This window comes from Terrapene carolina, unplaced genomic scaffold (assembly GCF_002925995.2).
Source record: "Terrapene carolina triunguis isolate 2854851 unplaced genomic scaffold, T_m_triunguis-2.0 Scaffold66, whole genome shotgun sequence".
NCBI lineage: Eukaryota > Metazoa > Chordata > Testudines > Emydidae > Terrapene > Terrapene triunguis.
Genome location: NW_020664417.1, coordinates 86,586,928 through 86,613,430, shown reverse-complemented (window position 1 = coordinate 86,613,430; position 26,503 = coordinate 86,586,928). Strand labels below are relative to the sequence as shown.

Genomic DNA, 26,503 nt, shown 5'->3' with positions numbered 1-26,503 from the left:
TGCAACCTATCCTGCATGGAGTTCTATATAGTAAAGTTGACCTGAACTAACTTTAAAGAATGTAACTACATAAAGTAGTATAAATAATCCAGAGAGTTTATTTTAAAGCTGGGCTATATATATCCACCGTGATACAAGATCACTTTGTCAGGCAGCTACTACACACTATTAGCTCAACATGTAGAAATATGCCATTGTAAATTGTAAAAACTGACCTTACAGTTTCTTTAGAAAATCTAAACTTTTATTATACAGACTGTAGTACACTGAAAATACGTACCCGAAGACAGAAGATCTTGAATTTACAACTGTACAAAAAACAATAGAAAACATATGGGCTATGCTATAGAATAGATGTAACATTTTACAAAATGACATTTCTTGTTAAAGGCACCAGATTCCCAGTGGGCTCTGGCTTAACATTTTCCAGTCTTTTTTCTAGTCAGATCTTGCTATGAAAGTGCGAGCCAACCTCAAGCTCTACAATGTCAAAGTATCAAGCTGCTTCTTTCTATGTAAGTGGTCTGCACTTAGATGTGATTAAGTGGGGGAAATTAGCAACTTCACATGGGCCTATTTTATTAACTACTCCAAAGAAGATTTTCCCCGTCACATCCAGCATCCTATTTTATTTGACTGAAAGGTTAATATAGCAAACCTACAAATAAAAACTGAGAACCCTTAGGACACTGATCCAGAACTACAGAGTTAGTCATCCTAAGAACTGGGCAGTGTTTTGGGGGGATTGGATGGGAATTACTAGAGAATGCTTTGTCAGGAAAAGGTGTTTCCTCACCTCAGAAGAGATGAAAGCTAGGGGAAGAGAAAGGAGCCATGTTACCTGTTTCTATCCTATACTTCACCTTAGAATCCTAAATAAGAGAAACTAATTCTGAGTGGCCCCTCAGTAACCAGGCTGGGGGGGGCTTTCACAACCTTAAAAAAAAACAAAACAAGAGGTCTCCTTCTTGCTCCCAGCGTAAAATTCCCCAGGGCATTCGTTTGCTGAAGCTGCCCCACAATGCACATGTGAAGTTCTGGCTCACAGACTAGGGCCTAGAATGTTGGGCTACAGTAAAGGGAAACAAGAAAACTGATTTTAAGAACGTTAGCCCTGAACAATGTGCGCCCCTCCCACGCCTAGTTAGTGGGGGCTTCAGCACATTATTCTAGAGTTAACTTGGGTTTTGTTTAGCTTTGCAATGCACTGCTGAGCCTCATGTACAAAATCTACCTAGCATCTAAATGACTGAAAAGTTAAGACAAAGAATATCAAGCTCAAGGAGTCAGATTTGCTTTGTAAAATAAAGATTAAGTAATATACAGGAATTCAAGTGCTTGCTTTGCTGTTTCCTGAGCTGTCTGGCACTAGCTGTACTCTTCTCAAAGTACTGGTTCAGTGTTTCCAAGCCATGATGCAGGGCTCTCCATGTAGTTTAGTTTCTCAGCAGTGTAATGATTCTAAAAACATTTAAATGGCTACTGTCATTTCATTTTTTGTTTTTTAAAAGGACACTAGATACACAGAGCTAGTTGAAATAAATTTGCAGTCCTTAGGGCTAGATCCAGCCAAGAGAAAGAAGCTTTTGTATTTAAAAATAAGACTGCTAATTATTTTAGCAATGTTAAACTGTCTCAGTTCTAGTGAGAATGAATTTAAAATATTTTATTATTATTTAAAAACTAATTGGTTTAGTGCATATGACTAGTCTTAGCTGAATAGGCTTGGAGAGTGAAGTCTGTCCATCAATACAGTAAGTACAGAGCAGGTAGCAGCAGCGTAAGTTTCCCCCATCCTGCTTCATTCTAATGCTTCAACTGAGTTCTGGAGGGACTACTTAGAGAGAGGGGGCATCTCCTTGCCCATGCAGTCCTCGTCCTTGCTGCTGATAGCTGAATTTTGGGGATGTGGACGTATGTCCACTAGACACTGGACTGAGAACCCCAACTCATCTCATGTAAATTGAAGAGCCATCAAATGACAGCTTCTGATCACTACCAAACGGGGCTGAGTTTTGAACCAGTAGCTTGGGATGGGAGTGCACATCCCCTGAGGTGTCCAGTCCTCTAAACACGGATTCTTATAAAACAAAACAAACCCCTCATCTAATTTCTGATTAGATTTCTAATTAGCAGAAGACAAAATGTATTAAAGCAGTAGCAGTTAAGACAGAAGTGTCACACTGGTTTAGTTTATAGAAAACTAGTTATCACATGGACTATTTTAAAACCTGAAAGCAAACGAGATTGAAAAGGAATGCAATTTATTCCTTACACATTTTTAAAAAGACAAATACTTCTTTCATACTCTGACTTTAGCCCTTCACTTGTAATGTATTAAGTCAAAGAAGTTATAACCATTGTGAATGCACCTTATAGTGAATTCATTCTAAAAACTAAAACACTCATCTTAACTTGTTCCTGTTGCTTGTTTGGCTGATTTGTATCAGTTGGAAAATAGTCTACCTCGCTGCAGAAATGGAGTAATTAAGTAGAGGGCACTTTCCAGAGTGACAGTTATGCTGAGGAGGCCCATTCTCTCACTGATATATGCACACAACTCCTTCATGATAATGGAAGTTCCATGCAGGTACCAACAGTACAACTCAACCACTAAGTGTTAGAAGAGTTAATTTAGGATATTCTGGACCTTAATTTTGTTGGAGCAAATATACATACTTTTGATCAAATCACAATAAAATGTTGTAAATACATTTCCTCATTAATGCTCGCCCTGTTCTGATAGGCACATAGCTGGATAATCTGAAAATAAAATGCCCAATATAAAAATAAAAATCTAAATGACGGTATCTATAGGCCGTGTCAGCACATGGATGTATCACTTAGGGGATATTTGCTTTTATCTTAGAAAAAGATCTTGCGTTGGCCTAAAAGTCACAGATTAACATTCCCTTTTAAGACCAACCCTGAGTCATCACAAGGCCCCACGTCAGTCTCACACAATGCTATGTGCCTTATCTTTGTACTTCTCCCTCCCCAGCATCGCTTTCCCAGGCAAGTGCAACCCCACACATGAGATTGGCTGAAAGAAATTTAAACATGAACATTTAACGCAAGTCTCCATTAAGGGCCAAATTCTGAAGTCACTACTTACGCCTGGTCTACACACAAGCTGTACTGCTTTAACTGTACCAGTTCAGTTAAAGTGGTACAATCCTCCTAGTTTGGTACAATTCTATTGGTACGTGTGCATGTATGGTATAGCTATTCCTGTATGGGAAAGGGAATAAGCTATACAAGCACAAGACCCCTTTATGCTGGTATAACCGCATTCATGCTAGAGGTTGTACTGGTATAACTAGATCAGTTTTCAAGAAAGTCACACCCAACAGTTGTGCCAGTACAAAAACTGTGTGTAGCCCAGGCCTTGATCATCAAGTGCCCAGTGGCTGCTTAGTGAAACTTGCACTGAAGAAGAAAAGGGGGAGAAAAAAAAAAAAATCCGGAATTTGCCATAAAGGCAGTCTCGCTAACCTTCCACATTCACAGATGTGACAGTAACTCACTTTGTGGCTGGAAGAGCCACTCTTAAGACTGCAGTAACACTCAACTGCTTTTGAGAGGCATGTAAGCACAAAACAAGAGAAAGGTATGTTGCCCAGGAGGCCTGCTGTACAAGAGCCAGAGATTAATCTCCACTGTGCACCTCACGTGGTAGCAAAGAGCTATGATCCCTAAGCAGCCCATAAGCAAGGCGGGAATTTTTTTTGGCAATCTTAAGTTTGACACTAAAGGAAATTATAAATTTTGCTGCATAAAAGGTTAAGATATTCAGTTCCCCTCCATCTCAATTGATTACAGATTAACTCGTGCTGGGCATTAATATTCGCAATACAGCAAGATTAACAAAGCTTCTCAAACCCACCCTATGACCCTGGAAAAGACAAGCTAAACACACAGTGGGTGCCATTAGACATCTACCACTCACAGTAGTTAGATTTACTGCAATTAAATTGCAGGAATAACTGCAAATACCTGTGGTGGTGCAAGTGTCCATATGTAGATGGAACCCATGTAGTCCAAGTAAATATTTCTGCAATAAAATCTGTGCCCTTGCTTAGTGGTAAACTGTGATTCTGTAATTGTCCTTTCCTCAGTGCTTGGAACTGAAATGCTCTCAAAGTGAAAAGCAAATTTTCAGCTGTGATCTCAATTTCTGGCACCTTGAATCACAGAACAAATGTTAACTTTTCCGCCACCTTAAAAAAAAAAAAAATCTGTCAGTTTGACAGTATCTTCATACTGCATTCACCTGAGCCCAGTTAGTTTGGATAGCCACAACTTGTCTTCTGGAAGGGAATAAGAAACCTACACATGAATGCCATTTTGTACAACTGACGCACTCTACAGGAGCTGGCTGATTCTAGTCTTGGTTTGGTCCGCAGTTTGTTGTTACTGAATCTCTTAGGAAACATTAGTTATAGGTTTGTACTTCTTGAGTCTGGTCCACTGGCCCGTAGCATAGTTCATTTCGAAGACTGTGTCAACTAACATGGTGGTGCTCCCAGTGCCATCGGCCTTTGGTAAAACTTCTGTATGCTCGCTAAGTTTAATCTGAATGATGTCGCCTTGCTCTTGGCAAGGATTCTCTGTGGAGATGAGAATAAAAAATAGTCAAACTGCAAGTTAAGACATATTTCAACACAGCCTGTTAGCAAAATTAAAGGGTAAGGAAAAGCTTTGGATCTGCCAGGGCCAGAGGGAGGAGGAAACCAAAAACCTGACGAGCTACAGTATCACTAGCACCTGGAACAAAGCAGGAAGCCACATGCTTTCACAGATCATGGTTTGAGTTCATGAAGTGTAACAAAGGGAACTGAACCCCGAGGGACCAAACTAAGGACGTAGCAAGGTAACTGGCGGGGGGAACAATGTTTGCAAACTTTCAGTGTGTCCTTCTTATTTCTGCAGGTAATGATTTGGCTTAATGAAGAGATCTTTGGGAGCTTAATGTCAGTTCAGCTTTAAGTTTTAGAAAACTAAGTAAATTATTATAGTGCTAACACACAGTTTGCTGCAAGTCTTAACAGATTTCATTTGTTTTGGACGATGGGATGAACATTGCTTCAGTGAAAACCTCTCTCAAACCAACACTGCAGTACTACCAGTAGGAAGAATATTACATGTTACATTTATGCCATGAATTGGAGAGAATACAGATAGAAGCTAAGAAATATGGTCATGTCGTTTGCAGCCACTTAACCAACTCCATTGTAAAGGTCAGGTATCACTAAAGAATATACATCTCCAAATAGTTTGCATCCTATTATAGATATACAATAACTCCAGCATTGCAAAAATTGTCCATGAAGCTCAGTTTGGAGGTGCTCTACAAACGAATGCCATTTTGTACAACTGACGCACTCTACGTGAGTTGGCGGATTCTAAACTTGATTTGGTCTGCAGTTGTTACTGAATCTCTTAAGAAACATTAGTGGTAGGTTTGTACTTCTTCAGTTTGGTCCACAGGGAGCTTCTTGTTCCTGGAATCCCAGGAGCAGTCTAGGGCCAAGAGCACCTTTCCTCCCCTGTGCCTGGCAAGGTGCACAAGACTTTCTTTCAAATCCAGGCCTCACTGCAGTATTTCATACCTTTGTCATCTTGAGACAGGATTACTGTAATGCATTCTACATGGGCTACGCTTCAGAATGCTCACACTATGGGGATGAGAGCCTTATGTACTACGACAGAAGTTACACCTGGTGCAGGAGGTGAAGTTAGCTCACGGACAACTGCATCAGTTCTCAAGAACTGCAGTGGCATTGAATTCTCCTCTGGGTACTATCCAAGGTGTTAACTTTTGGTTTATAAAGCCCTGTATATCTTAGGACCAGGCCTGCTCTCCCTGAGATTTATCATAGCATTTGAGGTCACCTGATGTGCTTGAGTCAATATTTGCTACATTTAAAACATTAAAGAATTGGTGAAGAGGCTCTGTACTCTTGAGCTCCCTCCTCATCCTGGTCTGACAGCACCCACTCTCACTGACCTGCCGAGCACAGCGCAAGGCCTATTCACAAGTATTTTCACCTGACGAGAGTGTGGACTAGTTTGGTCTGTAGGGGTGGGTGCCCCCTGAGGTCCACCACATGCTTGTGTACGAGCAATGGTATTATGGTTATGTGTTATTTACTGAAGTATGTGCATGTCCTGAAGGGCACATTTTATAACTACAAAAATACAGTTTGTCAGAGCAGTCAGATGTCAGCACCCCTCCAACCACCACTCATAAGACTTTAGACTTCAGCTGGTATGTTGACACAGCCATGCCATGCATTGTTGTAGGGGCAACTGAATAGTTCAGCTGTTGCAAGAAAGCGCAGTGAGGCACTCCATACCTTTAGAACAGACTCTTTCCCTGCTCCTCCCAATTTTTACATTTAAGCCATAAAATAAGATCCTGCCCAGATTATCACTAAAGCAGCACATGTTTACATTTTAGTGGTGCTTCATAGCATCTACTGGTCCTCAAAATAACGCTAGTTGTAATACATGCCTCTGGATCCTGCCATGAATCCAAGGATAAGAGCCTTTTCTGGCCTGGTAACTTTGTTTGCAGTCTTGAACATTTCCTGTGCGGCATACATTTGCTCCCTCTGCAACATATTAAAGCAAGTGTAGATTTCAGTGGAGAAAGTGCTATTGAAGAACACAGTAAGTTACATTCAACATCCAAAGATAAGACACAGGCTACATGGTGATCATTAGTCTTACAGAAAATAAGTCCACTCATTCCTTTTCATAACAGGCACATAGTGGCACACGTTGAGGTTGCAAAAGAGTTCACATTATAAGCCCCATTTTCACACAATTTTAAGGCAGTCACTTTTCGTGACAGAGCACAGACTTCCCAGGGACACCTCCGCTCCACTTTTCCTTAAGGACTACACCAACACATTTCAAACTTCAGCTGCTTCTGCTGTAAAAGTTTTTTAAGGGGAAAAAACCCCATGTGTTGAAGAATTTCTTTTTTATATGGAGAGGGAAGAGTCCGCTTCGCTGACTTGTGTGTGTGCAGAGGTGGCAAGGGAACAAAGTGTTAATTGTATGTGAATGAAAAAAAAAAAATCACTGAGGATGTTCAGGAGCATCTGCTTCTTCCATCCCTTTTGTGACGTTACAGATTCTTCCTACCCAGACTGGCAGGCCAGGGGGCTGCTGCTGGGACAGCTTCCATTAAAGAGATTTTTTTAAAGAGACTTAATATAGCAAAATCATTGAAAAGAAGGGGGAAAAAATAAAAAATAAAAAGGTCACACAACCCTTTCTTAAGGCCATGATTCTTCCAACACTTATGCACATGCTTAACTTAACACTGAAGACCTAAAAGCTCATGTTTGAGGGCTTCAGCCACTCACCTGCAGGGTTCAGGAAGGAATTCCAGCTCCCGACCCCCAATATACTCGGTTTTGTTTGATCTCCTACCTCCGAAGCATCAGAGAGGGCCACAGCTGGAAGTGGGACACTGGATGGGGGCAGGCCTGTGCTCTGAGGTGGTACTGAACATTTTCCCCTCTCACATGCTTAGCTGGCCGGTTCTTGCTGAGGGTCTAACTGATTGCCATATGTGGGGTCAAGAAGGAATTTCCCCCCAGGTTAGAGAGAGAATGTGTCTCTCTGTCTGGCATTCCTCTGCAGCATGAAACGTCACTTGCCCAGATTATCTGGGTCTCTCTCACTTAAACCATTTCCCTTCCATTGCAGGGGCCTTGGGTATTGATGCACCTCAGTCCCTCCCATTCTGCCTGTGGCACATAATAGTCTAGTCCCCTTGTAGGCTGTAATACTTTGGTCTAAGTTTAGTTGTTGGGTTTAGCGTGCAGCTGCTGGATGGTGTTGGTGGTCTGTGACATACAGGATGTCAGACTAGGGATCTGATGGTGCCTTCTGACCTTAGAACCCTATGACCTGGGACTACTCATGTACTTAACTTCAGGCATGTGCATTAGAGTTTACAGGATCGTGACCTTAATCAGCATCAGAAAAGAGATGTAGTCCAGCAATTTGAGTGTCTGACATTTCCTGCATTTTACAATATCTGACCATTCAAAACTTTCACTTTAGGACGATCAATTGCTATCTTCTTCCACTGTACAGTCACTGCCATCTGTGTCAGTTTATATTATAAGTCCTCTTCAGACAAACATGAGTACCAGTGATGGTGGAAACACACCCCCATCCCTCACCCCATTTGTCTCAATGTGTGACTGTAACCTCCTCACTGGGACCATATACTGTTATGAAACACAAATGACAAGTTTTCTTGTTGTTTTTTAAACCTAAAAAACAAGGAAATCGGGTAAAGAAATCTACCCTACTGAACCATTATGTTTGCACAGATAGAAATCACAAGACACATGAAAACATCCAATAGCAACGTTAACTAGATGGCAGAGCACTTCTATTTTCTTTGGTTAAAAGATGTACTTTCCACAGCCTCCTGAATGCCAAAACCCAGCATTTGCCAACCCATCAAAGAAGAATTAATATACTACTGAGGTTAATAGTAAAGATTGTGATCCTGAATGAAAACTGCTTTTCATCTACAGATACATTATTACTTACCGTGAGAGAAAGGCTTTTCTTGGGTGGTGGCTGCTGCGGAGTTTGGGGGGCTACTTGTGGAGGTTGTGCGGCAGGGGAAATGGCAGGAGGCGTAGTAGGTGTTAGGGGTGAAGTAGGTGTGGCTGCAGCTGGATTTGAGTTACTGTTATACATGGGTGTTCGTTGTTTGAACTGAGCAGGAAGAGGAGTAGTGTTTGGAGCTGTAGGCTCTTCGGGTTGCCTGTTAGTCTGTATGGCCTCTCGCACAGATCCAGCTGCATGAACAAACATAACAATTAAAAAAAACACACCTGCAATTGGATAAGGGTCTCAGATACTTCAGTGCCCTTTAAAAGTACCTAGATACAGACAGACAAGAGTTCCAGAGAGCCACGTTTTAGTGATGTGATTAAATGAGCCATTTATAGATTACACTTGAAAAACTACATTCTCTCTCTCTCTTTCCACTGCATTCCCTTTAGCAATAATGGGAGACAGTTCAGGGACTTCCAACTGGCAAATCTGCGTTGCACTATATTTAGCAGTCAAATTTGTATTTAATGGAGTCTGCTTTATAAATTTTTGAGTTTCTACTCCATAATTATAAGAATAGCACAATTATTGTAGGAAGACCTATTATGCAGGAGCTGAGATTAGAGAAACGTTTCATTATCCAAACTAAAAATTAGAAGCAACTTCTCAAAGGAAGTCAGAATTAATTCCCAGTCTCAGCCAGTCAGTGAATATTGAGAAGACAGATTGAAAAACAGGCTAAGCAACAGGAATTATAGAATTAAAATCCAGTCCCTGGATCACTTGTTGTTTAGAGCAGTGCTTCTCAAAGCTGGTCCACCACTTGTGCAGTGAAAGCCCCTGTCGGTCCGGGCCGGTTTGTTTACCGGCCGATCGCGGCTCCCACTGGCCGCCGTTCGCCGCTCCAGGCCAACGGGGGCTGCGGGAAGGGCGGCCAGTACCCGCGCCGCTTCCCGCAGCCCCCGTTGGCCTGGAGCGGCGAACCGCGGCCAGTGGGAGCCGCGATCGGTTGAACCTGCAGACGCGGCCGGTAAACAAACCGGCCTGGACTGCCAGAGGCTTTCCCTGCACAAGCGGCGGCCTGACTTTGAGAAGCACTGGTTTAGAGGACCACTGAAAAGGAAAGGGTTATTGGAGAGGCCTACTCTTGGAATGACAGATGAACTCTCCCTTCTCTCCCAAAGCGGATAAGCAACTAGTACAATTAAACCCCAAAACCACACACAGTAACTATTTCAAATCCAGTTTGAACTCAAAACATTTTAGTGGAAAATCCCAGACAATGATATCAGCCACAGCCAGTCACAGATTCTACAATTTATCAAGTTATAATCTTGTCATTTGAAGATTCCCACAAGGTTTTATACACTGTACCTATCTATGAATCACTTAGCTTACCATGACATGCAGCTTACTCTTGGCTTAAACAAAGAAGCTGGGTAAAATTTTCAAAAGCCCCTAAGTCCCACTGACTCCTAAGTGACTTAGGGGCTATTGAAAATGCTTCTACTATTTAACAAAGCTTAGAATCATTATAAACAATTTAGGGCAGGAAGTGACGAATATGACCTTATTCAATTGAAACTAGACTGGGGGGGCGGGGCATGGGGAGATCAAAAGGGGGAGAAAAAATTGGCAGAATGTAAGTGCATGAGTTGGGATTTCAGCAAGACACCACATTAACAGCTTTCCTCTTGCAGGTTGTTAATAGCCAGAGTGATGCAAGATGCACAGTTTGTTTTATTACATAAAAAACAGGTCAAACTATAAAGCAATTAGATCCTGAATATGTGAAGTATGGCACTGACCAATTTAAAATATTTCCTGCCACAACGATGAAACAAAATATTTAAAGAAAGAGGTTCTTAACCTTGACCGTGAAAACCAGAGAGGGCATTCAAAGCCATAAGTGGTATATGAAATAAAGAGATACGGTCACCACAAATTAAGAGGGAAAAGGACAAAAAGTAAGACAAACAATATTATAAATCTAAGGTTTTCAAGGACTTTTAGATCAACTGAAGCATAGGTAAAGGTGGAAGGGGTTAATCAAATGGTGAATGGGGTACACACCCGTTGTAAATTTGAGGGTCACTCTAAAAATAGGTTGCCTATTTATTTCATGGACAGTTGGTATGAAGAAATAGAAAATATATGCATAATTGAGACTGTATATTTGAATAAGCCCCCAGAATTCAATGTTCATATTGTTCTCTACTTTTCACTTTAAGACATTTAATCTGGTATAACTTGTGTTTTTGATACAGTTTACTGTGGCCCAATTTGTAAACTGTGCATCCAGTTTTAGGAGCCAATTTTTCCACCCACAAGGAATTACAGGATTAACTATGAACTGCATGAACAAAGTGGTTGATAAGAATTGCTAGGGGGCACATAATTTGGGGCCCTGTAATTCTAAAATGGATTATACTTTATTCATTTAAATAAGGATATATTATTAAAAACTCCAGGAACATGTAACTTACTAAAGCTAATGGACATGGCACCTGGAAAACACAACCTTTGGCAAGCTTTTATGTTTATTCTATAAAAGTAGGAGGGAGGTTTGTATTAATTACAGAGTGAGAGGTAGTCTTTTCTGCCAATGAAAGCACAATACTGGGAATTAGGATCTCTTAGTTCTATCCCTGGCTCTGGCATTAACTCATGTGACCCCAGGCAAGTCACTTAACCTCTGTATCTCATTTTCTCCATCTGTAAAACAGAAAATACCTATCTGACAAGGACATTGACAGTCTAAGACATTTAAAGATTCTTGAAAGAGAGAGATCTATGCAACTTCCAATGATAGTAAACCAAAATATTTGGTCTTCATTATATGTACTTTAATTAAACAAGACCACGTTAAACTCCCTGGCTACAAAATACAGATATCACACATGATCCAAAAGGAATAGTTAGAAAGGAAAAATAAAATGCAACTAGCAAGGCTCAGCACTTCACGTGATGTTTTTTCTGCAGTTAGATACAGCGCTAATACAGAAAACAACACTAGCAGCTGACACTGCTGATGCTTCAGGCCATGTACTTTCCAGAGCTCCCAAGCTGCAGCCAGAGAGATTTATACAGGGCTTCTGAGAAATTTGGAACTCTGTTTCTGAGCCAAGCTTGTGTAAATTCTACATGTGCCCGTCTGCAGTGACCACTGTGCCAAAGTTCCTGAACTGAAAAGTAAACATTGCTACGGTAGGAATCTGTACACAGGCACCAGGGTAAAGAATGTTGCATATAATTGAAATGTCAGTTCTTTGTTAACTGTGAATGTATCCCAAAGTGCTTTGTTAACGAATCACTATTATTTAGGTGCAATAGATATCTTACAGACCTGTATGATGACAAGTCCTTGCTCCGTTGTGCGTATGGGAGGGAGGGGGAGTGTTAAACCTTTTGATCCCATGGCTAATTCTGCACTTATTTTAATCCTTCCCTATTTTCTATTATTGAATGTAATTTGATTTTTGAAAAATTTAAGCACTCAACTGTACCTAATAGACCTTCATAAAAACGCAAAGGAAAAAGGTGAGAGGGTGGACAGAAAGATAGGTTGTGATTGAACACCATGTGTTAAAGTAGTAAGCCTTTAATAATTTATACAATTATTGTTTAGCACTTGAGAAAGTACCTCTCTCTCTTTCACACACCCAGGCCACAAGGCAATCTTTGGACTAATGTACATTGCTAATGGCTTACAATCAGATTGCCTATAAAAAGACCAAGCAAACGAACCATTTAAGGGGATAAGAGTACCTTAGCCTTAGTCAGATCTATAATTAAAAGTGATTTCATAGCTACTTTTAAAGTAAGAATTTTCTTTTAAAAATAATGTAAATGATGTGTCTTTTGTTACTAAAAACTACAAGCCTTCTCCTGCAACCCTTACACAAATAGTCCTGTTGAAGTCAGTGAGAATACTTACACCAGGGAGGGTTGAAGGATTGTGTCCTGCATTTGTAATTACAAATGAATGGCAGTGAAAATATATATGAGAACCAACGTATTAATAAAGTGCCAGTAGCAAAAATGATTATTTTACCTGGCTGCACTTCGGAGCTTGGGATATAGGAGGAAGATGGAACCACGCTGGGGGTTGCAGGCAAATAGCTTGTAGACGGTAGTGCAGACTCATTGTTCAGAGGGCCAAGTTTCTGTAAAACAGTAAATGGTTTTGCAGTTTTGCAGCCATATATAACATGGCTGCATGGAAATTCTGACCTTTTACATACAATGTCAACTTTGTCATTTTTCCATTAGCGCTTTCTTTTTTGGCACTTGCTTAAGAATTTATCTACATGGGAGATTTTTCCAATTATAGTTAACTGCTATAATTATATATCAAGAACTCCTCCAGAATAAGAGCGCCTTATCTTAAATGGCTTCCAACGCAATATAACTAAACTGGAAAAAGGCACTCTTATTCTGGTATAACAGTGTCCACACAGGGACTTATGCTGGTGTAACTAGTGCAGTTTGAATTCACAGCCTACCTTTTACTGGTATAATTTCCCTGTGCAGATAAGTTGTAGAACACCAGAAACTCCCTGAGATGTTGTCAGTCATTCCAAGTTTATACAGAATTAGCAGCTTGCAATGATAATCCACCTTTCGGCTTCCACAAACTCCTCGCATCCCCTTCTAACCCTCAGAAGAGAAGATCGACCCTAAAAGCTCTCACTAGTTTTCCTAGAACACATTTAAGTGTTCATTCTGCATTGTATATAGTTAGCAAAAGACATCAAGAATAGAACAATATTTTGTGGAATCATTACAAAATAATTATTCACTTAGAGGTAAGCTTTAAAGGTGATACAGAACTAGCCTTTAGAATAAAATATCCCAGCATTATGCAGCACAATTTCACTGCAACTTAAAGTCCTACCTGGGTAGACACAAGGCCAGCAGCATAATCTGGAGTTGCATTTTCCACTACTGTTTCCTCTTTGGCTTGTTTTTCCACCACTTCTGTATCTATTGGATAGAAAAGATGGAGTTAGTTCAAGTTAACTTTCCTAATTCCCGAACTAAATTTTTTTTAGAGTGATCCATGTAAAAAAGATTAAAAGAAAATTGACAAAAATTACTTAAAAAAAAACAAAAACAAAACAAAAAAAACCAACCATGTGTTACAATGCTGGTAAAATCAACGTTTTTCATATAAAATATCCAAATGGTTTCATAATCAAGCTGATGCTTAAATTAACCACAAAATTTACATTTCACCAAGATACGGAATCTGAGCAAATCAGACAGAACAGGCCAGCTTCAGAGAAACCAAGCACAGCTATCCATCACACTTATTACAATTGTGATTTCATTCATAAAAATGTATTTAACTTGTTTTGTATCTTACAAAAATGAATTGAGATTTGTTTTCATTTAGCAAATTGCAAAATAAAGAAAGTGTTCCAGGAAAAACTTGCCACCTAATTTGTTTTCTGCATGTGTTTAAGTAGCCCAGTCTTTTCATTCAGGATGATTATTAAATAATGCTTAACATGTTTTTTCATTCTTTTAAGATCATTCAACATAAATCTTGAAGACCCTTTATATCATATAGATAATGATTCAAAATTAAGCCTTTAAAAATTTCACTTAGTTATGCAATAACTATAGAATACACAAAAATATTTCAGAACTTTTTTTTAACTGCAACACAAAAGGAAAAGCTAATGTCATTCATCTTTGTTGAGATGTTTATATGTTCACAGGGGCACAGATAGTTAGTTCAACCCTCTCAACATATTTCAAGGGCACATGGCATTTTAATTAGTGGAATTCAAAAACAAACATGGCTACCTTTAATTCTTCAAGTGCTTGCCCATGTCCATTCCAAAGTAGGTGTGTGCTCACCCCGAGCACAGCCACTGGAAAGTTTTTCCCTCAGTAGTATCCGTCAGGTTGGCTTCGGTGCCCCCTGGAGTTGTGTGCTCATAGCGCCGCTATAAAGGGTTCTACCGATCTTTTTTACCACCTGTGACAGTTGCTGGAACTTCAGCTCGTTCTTGCATTTCCCCACAAGTACCCCTCTCAGTGGATTTTGTTCTTCCATCGTACATAATTATTTGTAGTGGTAAAGTTTCAGTTATTTAGATTACTGTACCCTGCCTAGCAGGGTTACCTACCCCCCAAGCACCAGGGCATGCCTTGGTCTCCAGGGTTTAAGCCTTGTGCGTCGTGCCACGAGCCTATGCCTGTTAGTGACCCCCCGTTCCAGCTGCCTCAGATGTCTGGGGGACACCTACATGCAGGAGCATTGCAGAATCTGTAAAGGGTTCAGGCCCCACACTAAGAGAGAAAAGGACATCAGACTTAAATTCTTCCTCATGGTGGCGGCACTTCATCCTCCCTTGGAGCCGAGCACTTCGACTCAGAACCGAGTACTTTGGCCTCAATAAGAAGCATCCCGGCTTCTCTTAGAGAGATGCAGCGCCATTCTGCTTCTCTGGCGCCTAGAAAGGATGTTTCTTCTGCTTTCCAGGACTCCTGGCACCACTCATCCCTGGTGACAAAGAAGATCGCTCCTCTAAGGGACTCTCGGCACCGCTCTCCATCGCCGGTGCTGAGAAAGAAGCAGAAGAAGACGGGGGCGATTCCCAACCCCAAGATCCATGAGACACAGAGACACTGGCAGACTGTGACCCATGCCAGGCTGCTCTAAGATGCCAGCAATTTGCTAGTACTGTTGACTCCAGCCCTGGAAAGGGCACCATTGAGTCCGACACCTTTGGCTCTCTCGTGGTGGAGGGTCCATCGGAGCCCAACTACTCTGTTGATGCCATCCACATCAGAGGTGTTTGAGGCTGTGAGGGAGGTATTATCGCTCCCGGCACCGCCATCCCCTGCCGTACGGGAGCTGTCAGTGGCGGCACCAGAGACAAGAGCTCCCACGGCACCGCGGCCATCAAAAGGGAAAACCGGCCATGATGGCACAGCACCAGTATCCTCCCTTCCAGCACCGCTCACTGGCACTGGTCAGCAATGCTCCATCCTGGTCACCTGGAAGGGAGTCCTCGGAGTCTGACTCAGAGGCAGAGTTGTATGTCTCCTGCAGGAGCCAGCACTGCTCCAGCCAGCGTTACCCAGGTCAATGGGCCAGGTCATTCCACCAGCGGCCTAGCCACCAGCGCAGTGGCAAATGTCATTACAGTGATTGTTCTGGAATGCCTGGGCCTTTCCACCAGTCCAGGGGTCATAGTCCAGGAGATCCTACTCCGTTGTTTCAGAGTCTGGAGCACCCCCACCACATCCCTCAGAACAGGAACCATGTTCCAGTACTGAGCCCGGTGCTAAATATCAAGACCCAGCACTGCGAGACCCAGCCAGTGCTGAGAATGAGGAACAGTGCTCCTTGCCTGTACAGGCCTCCTCTTCCTTCTCCCTTGACGAGGCAGTGGTGGGAACAAGCATAGCACCCTCCTGTATAATGATGATTATAGGGAGCAGAAGTGAATTCAGAGCCCTAGTTGAGGAGGGAAAATCTGTGGCAAGGGCATCTCTACAGGCAGCCTTGGACACGGTAGATTCTGCAGCCTGATCAATGGCTTCGACAGTAGTTATGAGGAGAGGCTCTTGGCTTCAATCCTCGGGTCTATCCGATGGGGTGTAGCAGACCTTACAGGACCTCCCTTTTGAGAGTATGTCATTCTTCTCAGAGCAAACAGACACCAAATTGCACAGCCTCAAGATCTCAAGAGCCACCCTGACGTCCCTAGGGCTACATACACCAGCCCTTTCTAGGACCACTAAAAGCCCCAAAGAGCTGCTCACTTCTTCCCGCCCCAGTCCCGACAGGACTATATTAAGAGGAGGAGCGGGGGCTACAAGAGAAGACCTCTACCCCAGTCCTCATCTGCTTCCATGCCTGCCCCCCAAGACAAATCGGCGGGGTGGCAGACCTTTTGAGGGGACACTCGGGGACAACATGTAGATCAGATTTCCCCAATTTTTGTGGACCAGTTATCCCACTTCTATCAGGAGTGGGCCCGTATTACCTCAGATCACTGGGTGCTACACACAATAACACTGGGATACACCCTTCAATTCAGTTGTTCCCCTCTTTCGCACCCCACCCCCGTCTCTCTTTAGGGACCCTTCTCACGAGCAACTTCTAGCATAAAAGACATTCATCATTCCCTCCCTGTATTCAGGGAACTGGTATGCTGCCCTCGATTTGAAGGATGCTTATTTTCATATTTCAATCTTTCAGAGACACAGAAGGTTCCTTGGATTTATTGTGAATCATGTGTACTACCAATTTGCCGTGCTCCCATCTGGCATGTCAGCAGCCCTCTGGGTGTTCACAAAGTGCATGGCAGCCTTCCTGAGGAGATGGGGTTCAGGTCTACCCTTATCTCAACAGCTGGTTGATCAGAGGTCGGAGCAAGGCCCAGATAGAGACATGTATAACACAGTCAACTTTCTAGGAGTTAGGTCTGTTAATAAATATACAGAAGTCTATTTTCTCTTCAATTCAAAAGACAGAATTCATCAGGGCGATTCTCAGTTTGGTCCATGCCAGAGCCTTCGTCCTGGAAGCCCGGTTCCAAGCAATAGGGGTGCTCATAGAAAGCTTCAGAAACCACCCCATTACCATGGCACGAGACTGCCTAAAGCTCCTGGGCCATGTGGCATCATGAACCTATGTGGTGATGCATGCAAGACTACAGTTCAGACCCTTTCAGGCATGGTATACCTGGACATGGTCATCACACTTCCCTCATCAGCGATCGCCTCCTTTCTTTGGTGGTTAGACAAACCAAGTCCCATTCTTGAGACCCCAACCATCAATGTCTGTCGTCACAGACATGTCAGCAACGGGCTTGGGAGCTCACTTTGGGACCCTCAGGACTCAGGGCCTCTGGAAGAGCTCTTGCTACACATCAACATCAGGAGCTCAGGGCGATTTGCCTAGCCTGTCAGCAGATCCTTTTCCAACCATCACGAGTGGTCCATCTGTCCAGATGTCATGAAAGGCATCTTTCAGAAGTGGGGGACTCCCCAGATAGATCTGCTCGTGACAAAGCATAACAAAAAATGTCTTCAGTTCTGCTCCTTCCTGGGTCACTCAGACACTTTTCTCCTCCCGGGGACGGACCATCACTTCTACGCATTCCCTCCCATCCCTCTCATTCACAAGGTCTTGCTGAAGGTTAGAAGGGACAAGACGCATCTAATAGCCCTGGCATGGCTATATCAGCACTGGTTCACCACCCTACTACACCTCTCGGTGGAAACGCCAATCCTCCTGCCTCCATTTCCAGACCCAATATCCCAGGACCACAGCCATCTACATCATACGAACATCAAGTCCCTTCATCTCACGGTCTGGAAGTTCCGTGGCTGAACCCCACAGAGCTAGCATGCTCTGAGCTGGTTTGTGAGGTGCTTTAAAAGAGCAGAAAACTGTCCATTAGAGCCACTTACCTGCCGAAGTGCAAAAGATTCTTGAACTGGTCTATGCAGAAGTGTGTTTCACATGCACAATCAACACCACTTTTCATTTTCGATTACTTACTCCACTTGAAACAACAAGGCCTAACCGTGTCATCTATTAGGGTCCATCTAGCTGCGATCTCGGCTCTTCACCCATGGGTGAATGGTCATTCTGTTTTCTCAAACTCTAATTGGAGTCATTTTCTTAAGGGCCTGGAGAGGTTATACCCCCAGATATGGCAGCCACTCCCTCCCTGGGACCTCAACTTGGTGTTAGCAAGGCTAACAGTTCCTCCATTTGAACCGCTGGCAATGTGATCTCTGCTCTATCTATCCTAGAAGGTGGCCTTCCTGGGGGCCGTTATTTCTGCCAGAGGGTGTTGGAGATCTGAATCCTTACTTTGGAACCACCTTATACAGTCTAGTCTTCAAGGACACGGTTCAATTGCAGCCACATCCGGCTTCCTTCTAAAGGTGGTCTCACAATTCCATAGTAACCAGGATATCTTCCTACTGGTCTTCCTCCCTGTTGGCATGCAGCTTCGGATAGAACAGAGACTCCACTCACTGGAGGTCAGACGTGCACTAGCCTACGCAGAAAGACTAAATCATTTAAAAAAAAAAAAAAAAAAAATCTACTTGGCTTTCTGTAGCCATTGCAGACAGAACGAAAGGCCTTCTAGTCTTGGCCCAGAGAATTTTATCATCACATATCCACACATGCTACGACCTGGCAAAGGGCCCTGCTTCTCCTGCCCTGACGGCGCATTCTATGAGGGCTCAAGCATCTTCGGTGGTGTCTGTAGCTCCAGTTCCTAATCAGGACATCTGTAGAGCTGCAATGTGGTCGTCAATTCACTATTTTGCATCCCATTACGCCATCACCCAACAGGCTAGAGATGATGTGGGTTTCAGCCAAGCAGTATTAACAATCAGCATGCCAATAAACTCCAAATCTTCCACCTGCGCCATGGCTTGGGAGTCATCTTCTTTGGAATGGACATGAACAACACATCTCAAAGAACAGTTATGGAAGGTTAGTAGCCATTTTTTCAAAGGGAGGAACCTCCCCTCAAGTTTAAACCCATCTGAGTTGATGTTAGTTTTAATTAAAAGTTGGATTTAAGAAAATGAAATTGATAGGATATATCTGGATCTTGTTCTCAAGGTAGTTTCGATTATTAACATTTATACACCTTACAGACATGCTGTACCAACCTAAAGTCTTTCTTCTTCTCTTTGCTTCACGACCAGCACCAACCATATCCAACTCTGAGATATCTAGTAGCTACCCAAAAAAAAAAAAAATTATTATTGAATTGAAATGCCTTACAAAAGGTATTTCATAGAATCACAGAAATGCAGGGCTGGAAGGGACCTTGAGAGGTCATCAAGTCTAGTCCCCTTTGTCAAGGCAGGACCAAGTATACCTAAACCACTTCTAAAGGGTGTTTGTCTAACCTGTTCTTAAAAACCTTCAATTCCACAGCCTCCTTTTGAAGAGTATTCCAGAGCTAAACTATCCTTACAGTTGGAATGTTCTTTCTAATATCTAATCTAAATCTTCTTTGCTGCAGATTAAGCCCATTACTTCTTGTCCTACTTTCAGTAGACATGGAGAACAATTAATCACTGTCTTCTTTAAAGCAGCCCTTAACATATTTGGAAACTTATCGGATCCCCTCTCTCCCACCCCCCGTCTTCTTTTCTCAAGACTAAACTTGCCCAGTTTTTTTAACCTTTCATCATCGATCAGGCTTTCTAAACCTTTTATCATTTTTGTTGTGGACTCTCTCCAATTTAGCCACATGTTCCCTAAAGTTTGCCGCCCAGAAGTGGACATGATACTGCAGCTGAGATCTCACCAGTGTTGAGCACAGCAAGACAATTACCTCCTGTGTCTTATCTAGAACATTCCTGTTAATACACCCCAGAATATTAGCCTTTTTTGCAACTGCATCACTTTGTCAGCTTATATTCAATTTGTGATCCACTACAACCACCAGATAGATCCTTTTCAGCAGTACTGCAACCTAGCCAGTTATTCCACATTTTGTAATTGTGCATTTGATTTTTCCTTTTTAAAAAAAGAGTAGTACTTGATTTGTAGTACCTGATGAAATACTTTGGAAACTAACAAAAAAATATTAACTGCTCTATAACCCATGTCAGCAAACTATAGTTCACTTTTGATTAGAGGTTGGGGACTAATGGGAAAATGCAAGAGTATTTAAAAAGGCTATTACCTACCTTCACTCCTCTTTCTTTGCGCAGAGGTGTTCTTGAAGGAGGTATAGGGGTTCTGTTTCCAGCAGGGCTAAATACACTAGGTGCTGTGGGACTCCTGAATGGAGCTTGTTTTGGTATTCCTTTGAGCGGGGCTTTGAAAAAAAAAAAAATCAGCAACATCAGTTGTAATGAACATCCACTTAGTTGAAAAGAATGATGAGACCTGGACTCCTAGAGACTTCTCATTTCTTGTACTGTAGCTTTAAAAGCTTCTTGGATGGAATTGACTATAGATATACATCAGATGCACCTCAGAGGTTTATTTTAGCCTGCAAAAAATGTTAATAAAAGGAGTTCACTGGGTCAGAGTTTGTGACCCAAAGGTTTAAGGATGAGCCATTATTATTACAGTTAGGTGCATACAGATATCTTTTCATGCACAAGAATTTAAATAAAGCAGTCTATTAAAAGAGACATATTGCTACCAAACTACATCAAGCTCTGCTTACTGCTAAGGGCTGTATTTAATCAAGGTGAATTATAGGCGCAGCTGGTAGCACCTCCTATAGTTAAGACTGCCTGACATTTTCCGTGATATGATGATGAGTTTTCAGTTGCTTATAACTTTACCATGCTTTAACCTTTTGAGATGAAATTTACCATGTTATTTGTGTATCTCTGGTTGAAATACACAGGGAATTGCAGGAGCCAGAGGATGGGGAGGGTCAGAGGGGTGCAGCAGCTGGTGATGAGGGTGGATAGGAGCAGAGAGTGATGATGGGATTGCATAAGAGAAGAGGTACAGAGGGAATGTGGAGGATAAAAGAAACATGGAGTGACTACCCATTCCCTGAATGAGACAGAGACCCTGTGGAAAATAATAGTATGTAATCATGTAATTAAAGTCTAAATCATAATGCAAGGGTGCCAAATGAAGCTTTAACACAAGCAGCTTTAATTTGGACATTTCCTAACTTCTGAGTCCTTGACTTTGCAACCTTAATATGCTTTAAGATGTGTTTTGGATGCATATATAAATAAAACAGGAAAGCACTTAGCTTAATTTTCATAAGCTATTAAAAAGTTAAGCTATGGGAAGGAGCAACGTATTGGTTAGCAACTTCCCTCAAACAAGCAGTTAGAAGCCATCTTGATGTCTCCAACCTTCCCCTTTCTTAGAAAGAGGACAAAAGTAACTGGTGTTCTACTTGACTTTCCTGCTTTCAAATCAGGTTTTTGGCCTGGATTTAACAGAGTGTACCCATTCATTTTGTTGGCTGATTATCTTCTTCTATGCATGGAGGGAATTCAGGTTTCCATGTAGAGATTTTATTTTAATTGTCCAGCGACCTTTGATGCTATTGACCATAAGCTTTTGAGACTCTCCTGCAGATCCTGATGATGGGGGTAGATAAGATTGCATTTTGATGCTTCTCTTCTTTCCTCTCAGAGATCCAAGCATGATTTTGAGAAGCTGTTCAGATGTTCTGAAGGTTCTCATGTGTTATGCAGAAATCTGTTCTATCACCTTCCCTTTTCTTGTGAGGGCACTTGGGCAGACAATAACATGTCTCTACATCTCCCTGTCACCAGACACTGCCAAAGGGGGAGGGATAGCTCAGTGGTTTGAGCATTGGCCTGCTAAACCCAGGGTTGTGAGTTCAATCCTTGAGGGGGCCACTTAGGGATCTGGGGCAAAATCAGTACTTGGTCCTGCTAGTGAAGGCAGGGGGCTGGACTTGATGACCTTTCAAGGTCCCTTCCAGTTCTAGGAGATAGGATATCTCCATTAATATTTTTTTTTTTTTTTTTTAAATGCAGCCTCACTGCCTTCCAACTGCCTGGTTGAGAAAAGGCAGATAAGAGCACAGATAACTGTAGTTCCAGAAAACATCTATTGTAGGTAGAAGAGGAAATAGAGATGGAGAAACTGCATTGCCTGAAACTGCTTCCAGCTGCATAGATGTTCCTGAAGGTGTGAGAGGGTGCAGCGTGCCTCATTAGCTACATAGAGGAGAATAGGTGTTTGTCTCTAACATTCTATCATTTGTTGAAAAAAGTTATTGAAAGTAACTATGCCAAAAACAACCAGCTGTATTTAGCAGTGATAATCTGTCAGCCAGAGTAATCCTCTGCGAAGGAGTCTACACCATCACTCGCTTCCTAAAAAATGCCACAGCCTAACCTGCACTTCTGGAAGTTGCACACAGGCAGGAGTGGCTGCAGGAGCAGGGTACATGTCTGCACTCCAACAGCAGGTCTGGCTACCATGCTCCTACTCTGGATGCATCCTCAATGTGACCCAATCTGAAGCACACCTCTCTACCTTGGTCTCCTACACATACTGGTAGATTTCACTTGTCTGGTTTTATATGAGGCAGTCCTCTTTTTGGCTAGTTTGTCCCCCATCCAGTACTAGGACAAAACTGGACATGGTTTTGTCTAGTGCTGGATGGGGGATGCCATTTTGAAGAGTGCGCCACTCCATCCCTGCCAGCGTGATCTTGCATGCATTGTGAATGCAGGGTCACACAGGCAGGGGTGGGGTCATGCAGTTCCCAGAAGTGGTGGGTTGCCCAGTATTCTGGGAATCTGTGGATGGCCACATTAAGTGTGTGTGTGTGTGTGTGACACCAGCACTTAACATGTGACAAATGCCCAAAATGTTTACTAAACTTTCCGCCTCAGCAGTTGTGTGGTGTGACCCAGGATGTCTTGGTGCCAACTGGCAGAGGGCAAAGGGGTGCATAAGTGATACAGGGATTCACTGGGTCTGATGTCTTCATATTAGTTTGCCAAGGGTGCAATGTAACCCTAGTGATCATAATCACTGTGAAATGTATACATGGATAATATGTAAGGAGTCTATATATCTATATCTATATCGAGAGAGAGAGAGAGAGAAAAAATTAGGTTCCTAAGGTCTGTGAATTGGAGCTGGTCACCAGAAGGTGATAAAGACATTTCTTTCAGGCAAGAGATGTTTGTCTGTCTGGCTATATGTAAACTGAGTATTGTGTGGTTCACAATGGATACCCATTTACAGTCTGAGCTGAACAGTAATGAAGGGATTTACAGGAAGAAATAACCCAGCAAAAGGGAATCCAGTTTACAAGTGAAGACAATAGATTTTTGGACTAGAACTGTAGAAAGAGGAACTCACTCTGCATCCTTCATGTAGGAAGTAAGCTGACAGCATGTGTGCTTTATGAAAAAAGGATCACAGCCAGGCTTCATTGAAAAATGCTGGGAAGACTTTGGGGTGAACTAAACTTAAACACCCCTTGGCCAATAAAGTAAGTCTACATTCTAGAATGCATATTATGAACTTTGTTATATGTAACCCTTTGCTTCCAATATTTCTACTTGCTATCACTTGGATCTGTTCTTCGTTAAATAAATATCTTCTTTTTACTGTAAACATATCTAACTGCTGGGTGTTAAGCAGAGCTGCGATCTAAGGTATAACTGGTAAGCTGAGATGTACTGTTCTTTTGGGAGCAGAGGCTCTGGGAATTCTGTGAGCATCCAGAGATCAGAGGTTGGGCACTCCAGGGGGACACGTGGAGAACTCGGGGGTTGGACTATGCCTATTGTTAACCTGTAAAGACAGCAGTGCTTGTGGAGCCTGGAAGTCAGTGATTGTATTTCCAGAGGCTGGTGAAGCTGGGGAACTGACCCATAGTAAGCAGAGATGAGGGCAGGTAGTATGGTTGTGGGGTACACCTCTACGTACCCCCAAGAAATTAAATGTAACATGTATCTTTGTGAAAATCTTAAGTGACCTACAACACATTCCTGCTGGCATCCCTTCCTGGGATTACAGGCACATCTGAGTTTACTGAAGCTTCTCAATCTGCCAGAGGAAGCCGGGGGCTTGGTGAAAAAGAGGCCAGAATCAGGAAGTCAGACAGAGGAAGGCACATGCATGGGGGCTCTTGCAGGTGAGACTAGCTCCTGCACACAAGGCAAGACCAATAGTGACTGACAGTGATGACATTTGTTATGTATGACCAAAGTATTAAACTGTTTAATACACTTTGAACCCTAGGCCACGTCTGATGGCACAAGGATTCAGAATATACTGACACCATTTTGTCCCCCACCACTTGTAAGATATAACCTATTTTAAAATGCCCTGAACCACCTCCTCTACAAAAAAATGTGTAACCAATGCTAACCCTGTAAGACTGTTTCCTACAGTGGCTACCCCACATACTAAGCTTTTAGAGTCTGCCCCTGCCTTTGCCCAAATGGCCTAATCCTCTAGCTCAAACAATAGCTTTAAAATTCAGAGGTCCTGGGCTTATTTCGCACTAGAAAAGCCTGACGAGTGGGATACAAAGAGAAACACTGTAAGCCTGGATTACACTCTGGCCAGGGAAGCTTGGGACAAACTTCTGAGGTTGACAGGAGTTTCAATCCCCACATGTATCCAGGGGATTGAACCTGAGACTTCTGGATCTAAAAATATGAGCCACTAGTGCTTGAGCTAAAGTGACAGCTTTATTAGCTCCAAGTCTAGAGTAGACAAACCACTATCTGTAGTCTGTCCTCTACCTGGGGACAAAGAGCCACACTTCATTAGGGTCGGAACCCCTGTAGTGTGGTTGTAAGCAGTATGTCTGATAAATTAGATCATCCTAAACCCCTTGTCATTGTTCTGAGATAACTCCAACACTACCATTATAACTTGTATCTTCAGCAAATTGTGTCCAAATAGCTTCTGTGCTACCAATATACCTTATCTTATACCAGTGTCAACCTTGATCAGTACTACTATATCAATGTCAACATTCAAGCAGTAACATTTTAAAGCTTAAATAACTATTAATTTAAAAAAAAATGCAACTTTTAACAAATATTCTTCCAAACTACTCAGAGCAAAGAATCAGACCAATTTTCACACTTCAGATTGCTGTGGGAGGGCCCTGAAGGAAAAACTTCAGGCACTAACATTGTTTAGTTGCATAGCAGTTTCAAAAACTGGCATAACTGGCCTTAATTTTTTTTCCACTACAAACTGATACAGAGAATTGAAGCAGTTCAGAAATTACAACAAACCCTTGGAATTGATCCTCTCAGAGCACTGACATTTTTTAGACTCTTTTCATCTCATTAAAATGGAAATCTTTTGAGTGCAATTTTAACTGTAGTGGTGCTACTGCTACCCTAAAATATTGAAGGTACTGATGCTTCAAGAAAATGGTACATTTATAGTTATTTACATTTAGAAAACAACTATTCTCAATTACTACAATATCCTTAGTAAGAGTTAGGCATTCTTTGCATCTCTCCGAGTCAGTGTTTGATAGAAGGGAAAATGCAGATAAAGCCTAATGCACAGAACTGTTTATGTTCTTGGTAATTATGTTTGACAGTTTTGTACCTTATTTTAAGAATTACAATAAAATATACTATTTTTATATATAACCTCATCTATACATGTAAGAAAAAAAATTCCAAGCAGGAATTTCAAACTATTTCACCTGGAATAATTACCCCATATTATGCTTATCACATATTCTCCTTTCCATATGTGAAAGTCAATTTAAGATTACTTCACTAAAGTGCATCATTATTTTTCTATTTTCAAGTTTCCATAGAGCTTCATTTCCCTCCTCTCTGAAATCCAGTTTTTAAAAATATAAACCTTGCAATTTTATTCTTTGCAAACACTATTTTACCTACATATGAGCTGTATAGACATATAAATTATTCTCTACCGAGTAATAATATAAAATGAGTCATACTTGTTGTATCTATTTTTTTGACCAGCCCCCTCCCTTTGGCATGGAAAGGCACTCCTGCAGTCTTCTTGAGCTGTTGTGCGGTTTCTGTTGCTATAAAGAGAAATGCTTTAGTTATTTCAGAATTTGTATTTGAAATGAAATGTACTGCACATCCTACCTAAAATTCTTTTAGGACCCAATCTAGTACAAGATGGGAAACTGTATCTTTAATTGACACAAGTCATCAATGTTTGACAAATCACATAATGCACTATTCGGAAAAAAAAAAAAAAATTAGATTATCTGTTACAGAATCCTTTTAAGTTACAGAAGTATGCAAAGTAACAAAAATAAACAATCTACCGTATATACTCGTTCATAAGCCGAATATTTTTGTAAAAATGTGACACATCAAACAGCAGGGGGTCGGCTTATAAACGGGTCTACACCAAAATTTCATGATTTTAAAAACTCTATGGAATCATTGAATTGAA

At 41.8% G+C, this 26,503-nt stretch overlaps 1 protein-coding gene across 1 annotated transcript in view; it reads right to left on the bottom strand.

The window, feature by feature from the left end:
• Positions 1–945: 945 nt before the first annotated feature.
• The window catches only part of NELFA (negative elongation factor complex member A), a 36,549-nt gene continuing 10,991 nt past the window's right edge, over positions 946–26,503 (bottom strand). Inside the window, exons 4-11 of the mRNA XM_024199042.3 lie at positions 26,031–26,120; positions 20,299–20,429; positions 19,267–19,336; positions 13,496–13,584; positions 12,653–12,764; positions 8,587–8,840; positions 6,518–6,617; positions 946–4,610 (exon numbers count right to left, since the gene is read on the bottom strand). Coding sequence (XP_024054810.1) covers positions 4,426–4,610; positions 6,518–6,617; positions 8,587–8,840; positions 12,653–12,764; positions 13,496–13,584; positions 19,267–19,336; positions 20,299–20,429; positions 26,031–26,120 — 1,031 coding nt within the window. The 3' untranslated portion in view covers positions 946–4,425. The remainder of the gene's footprint in view (positions 4,611–6,517; positions 6,618–8,586; positions 8,841–12,652; positions 12,765–13,495; positions 13,585–19,266; positions 19,337–20,298; positions 20,430–26,030; positions 26,121–26,503) is intronic.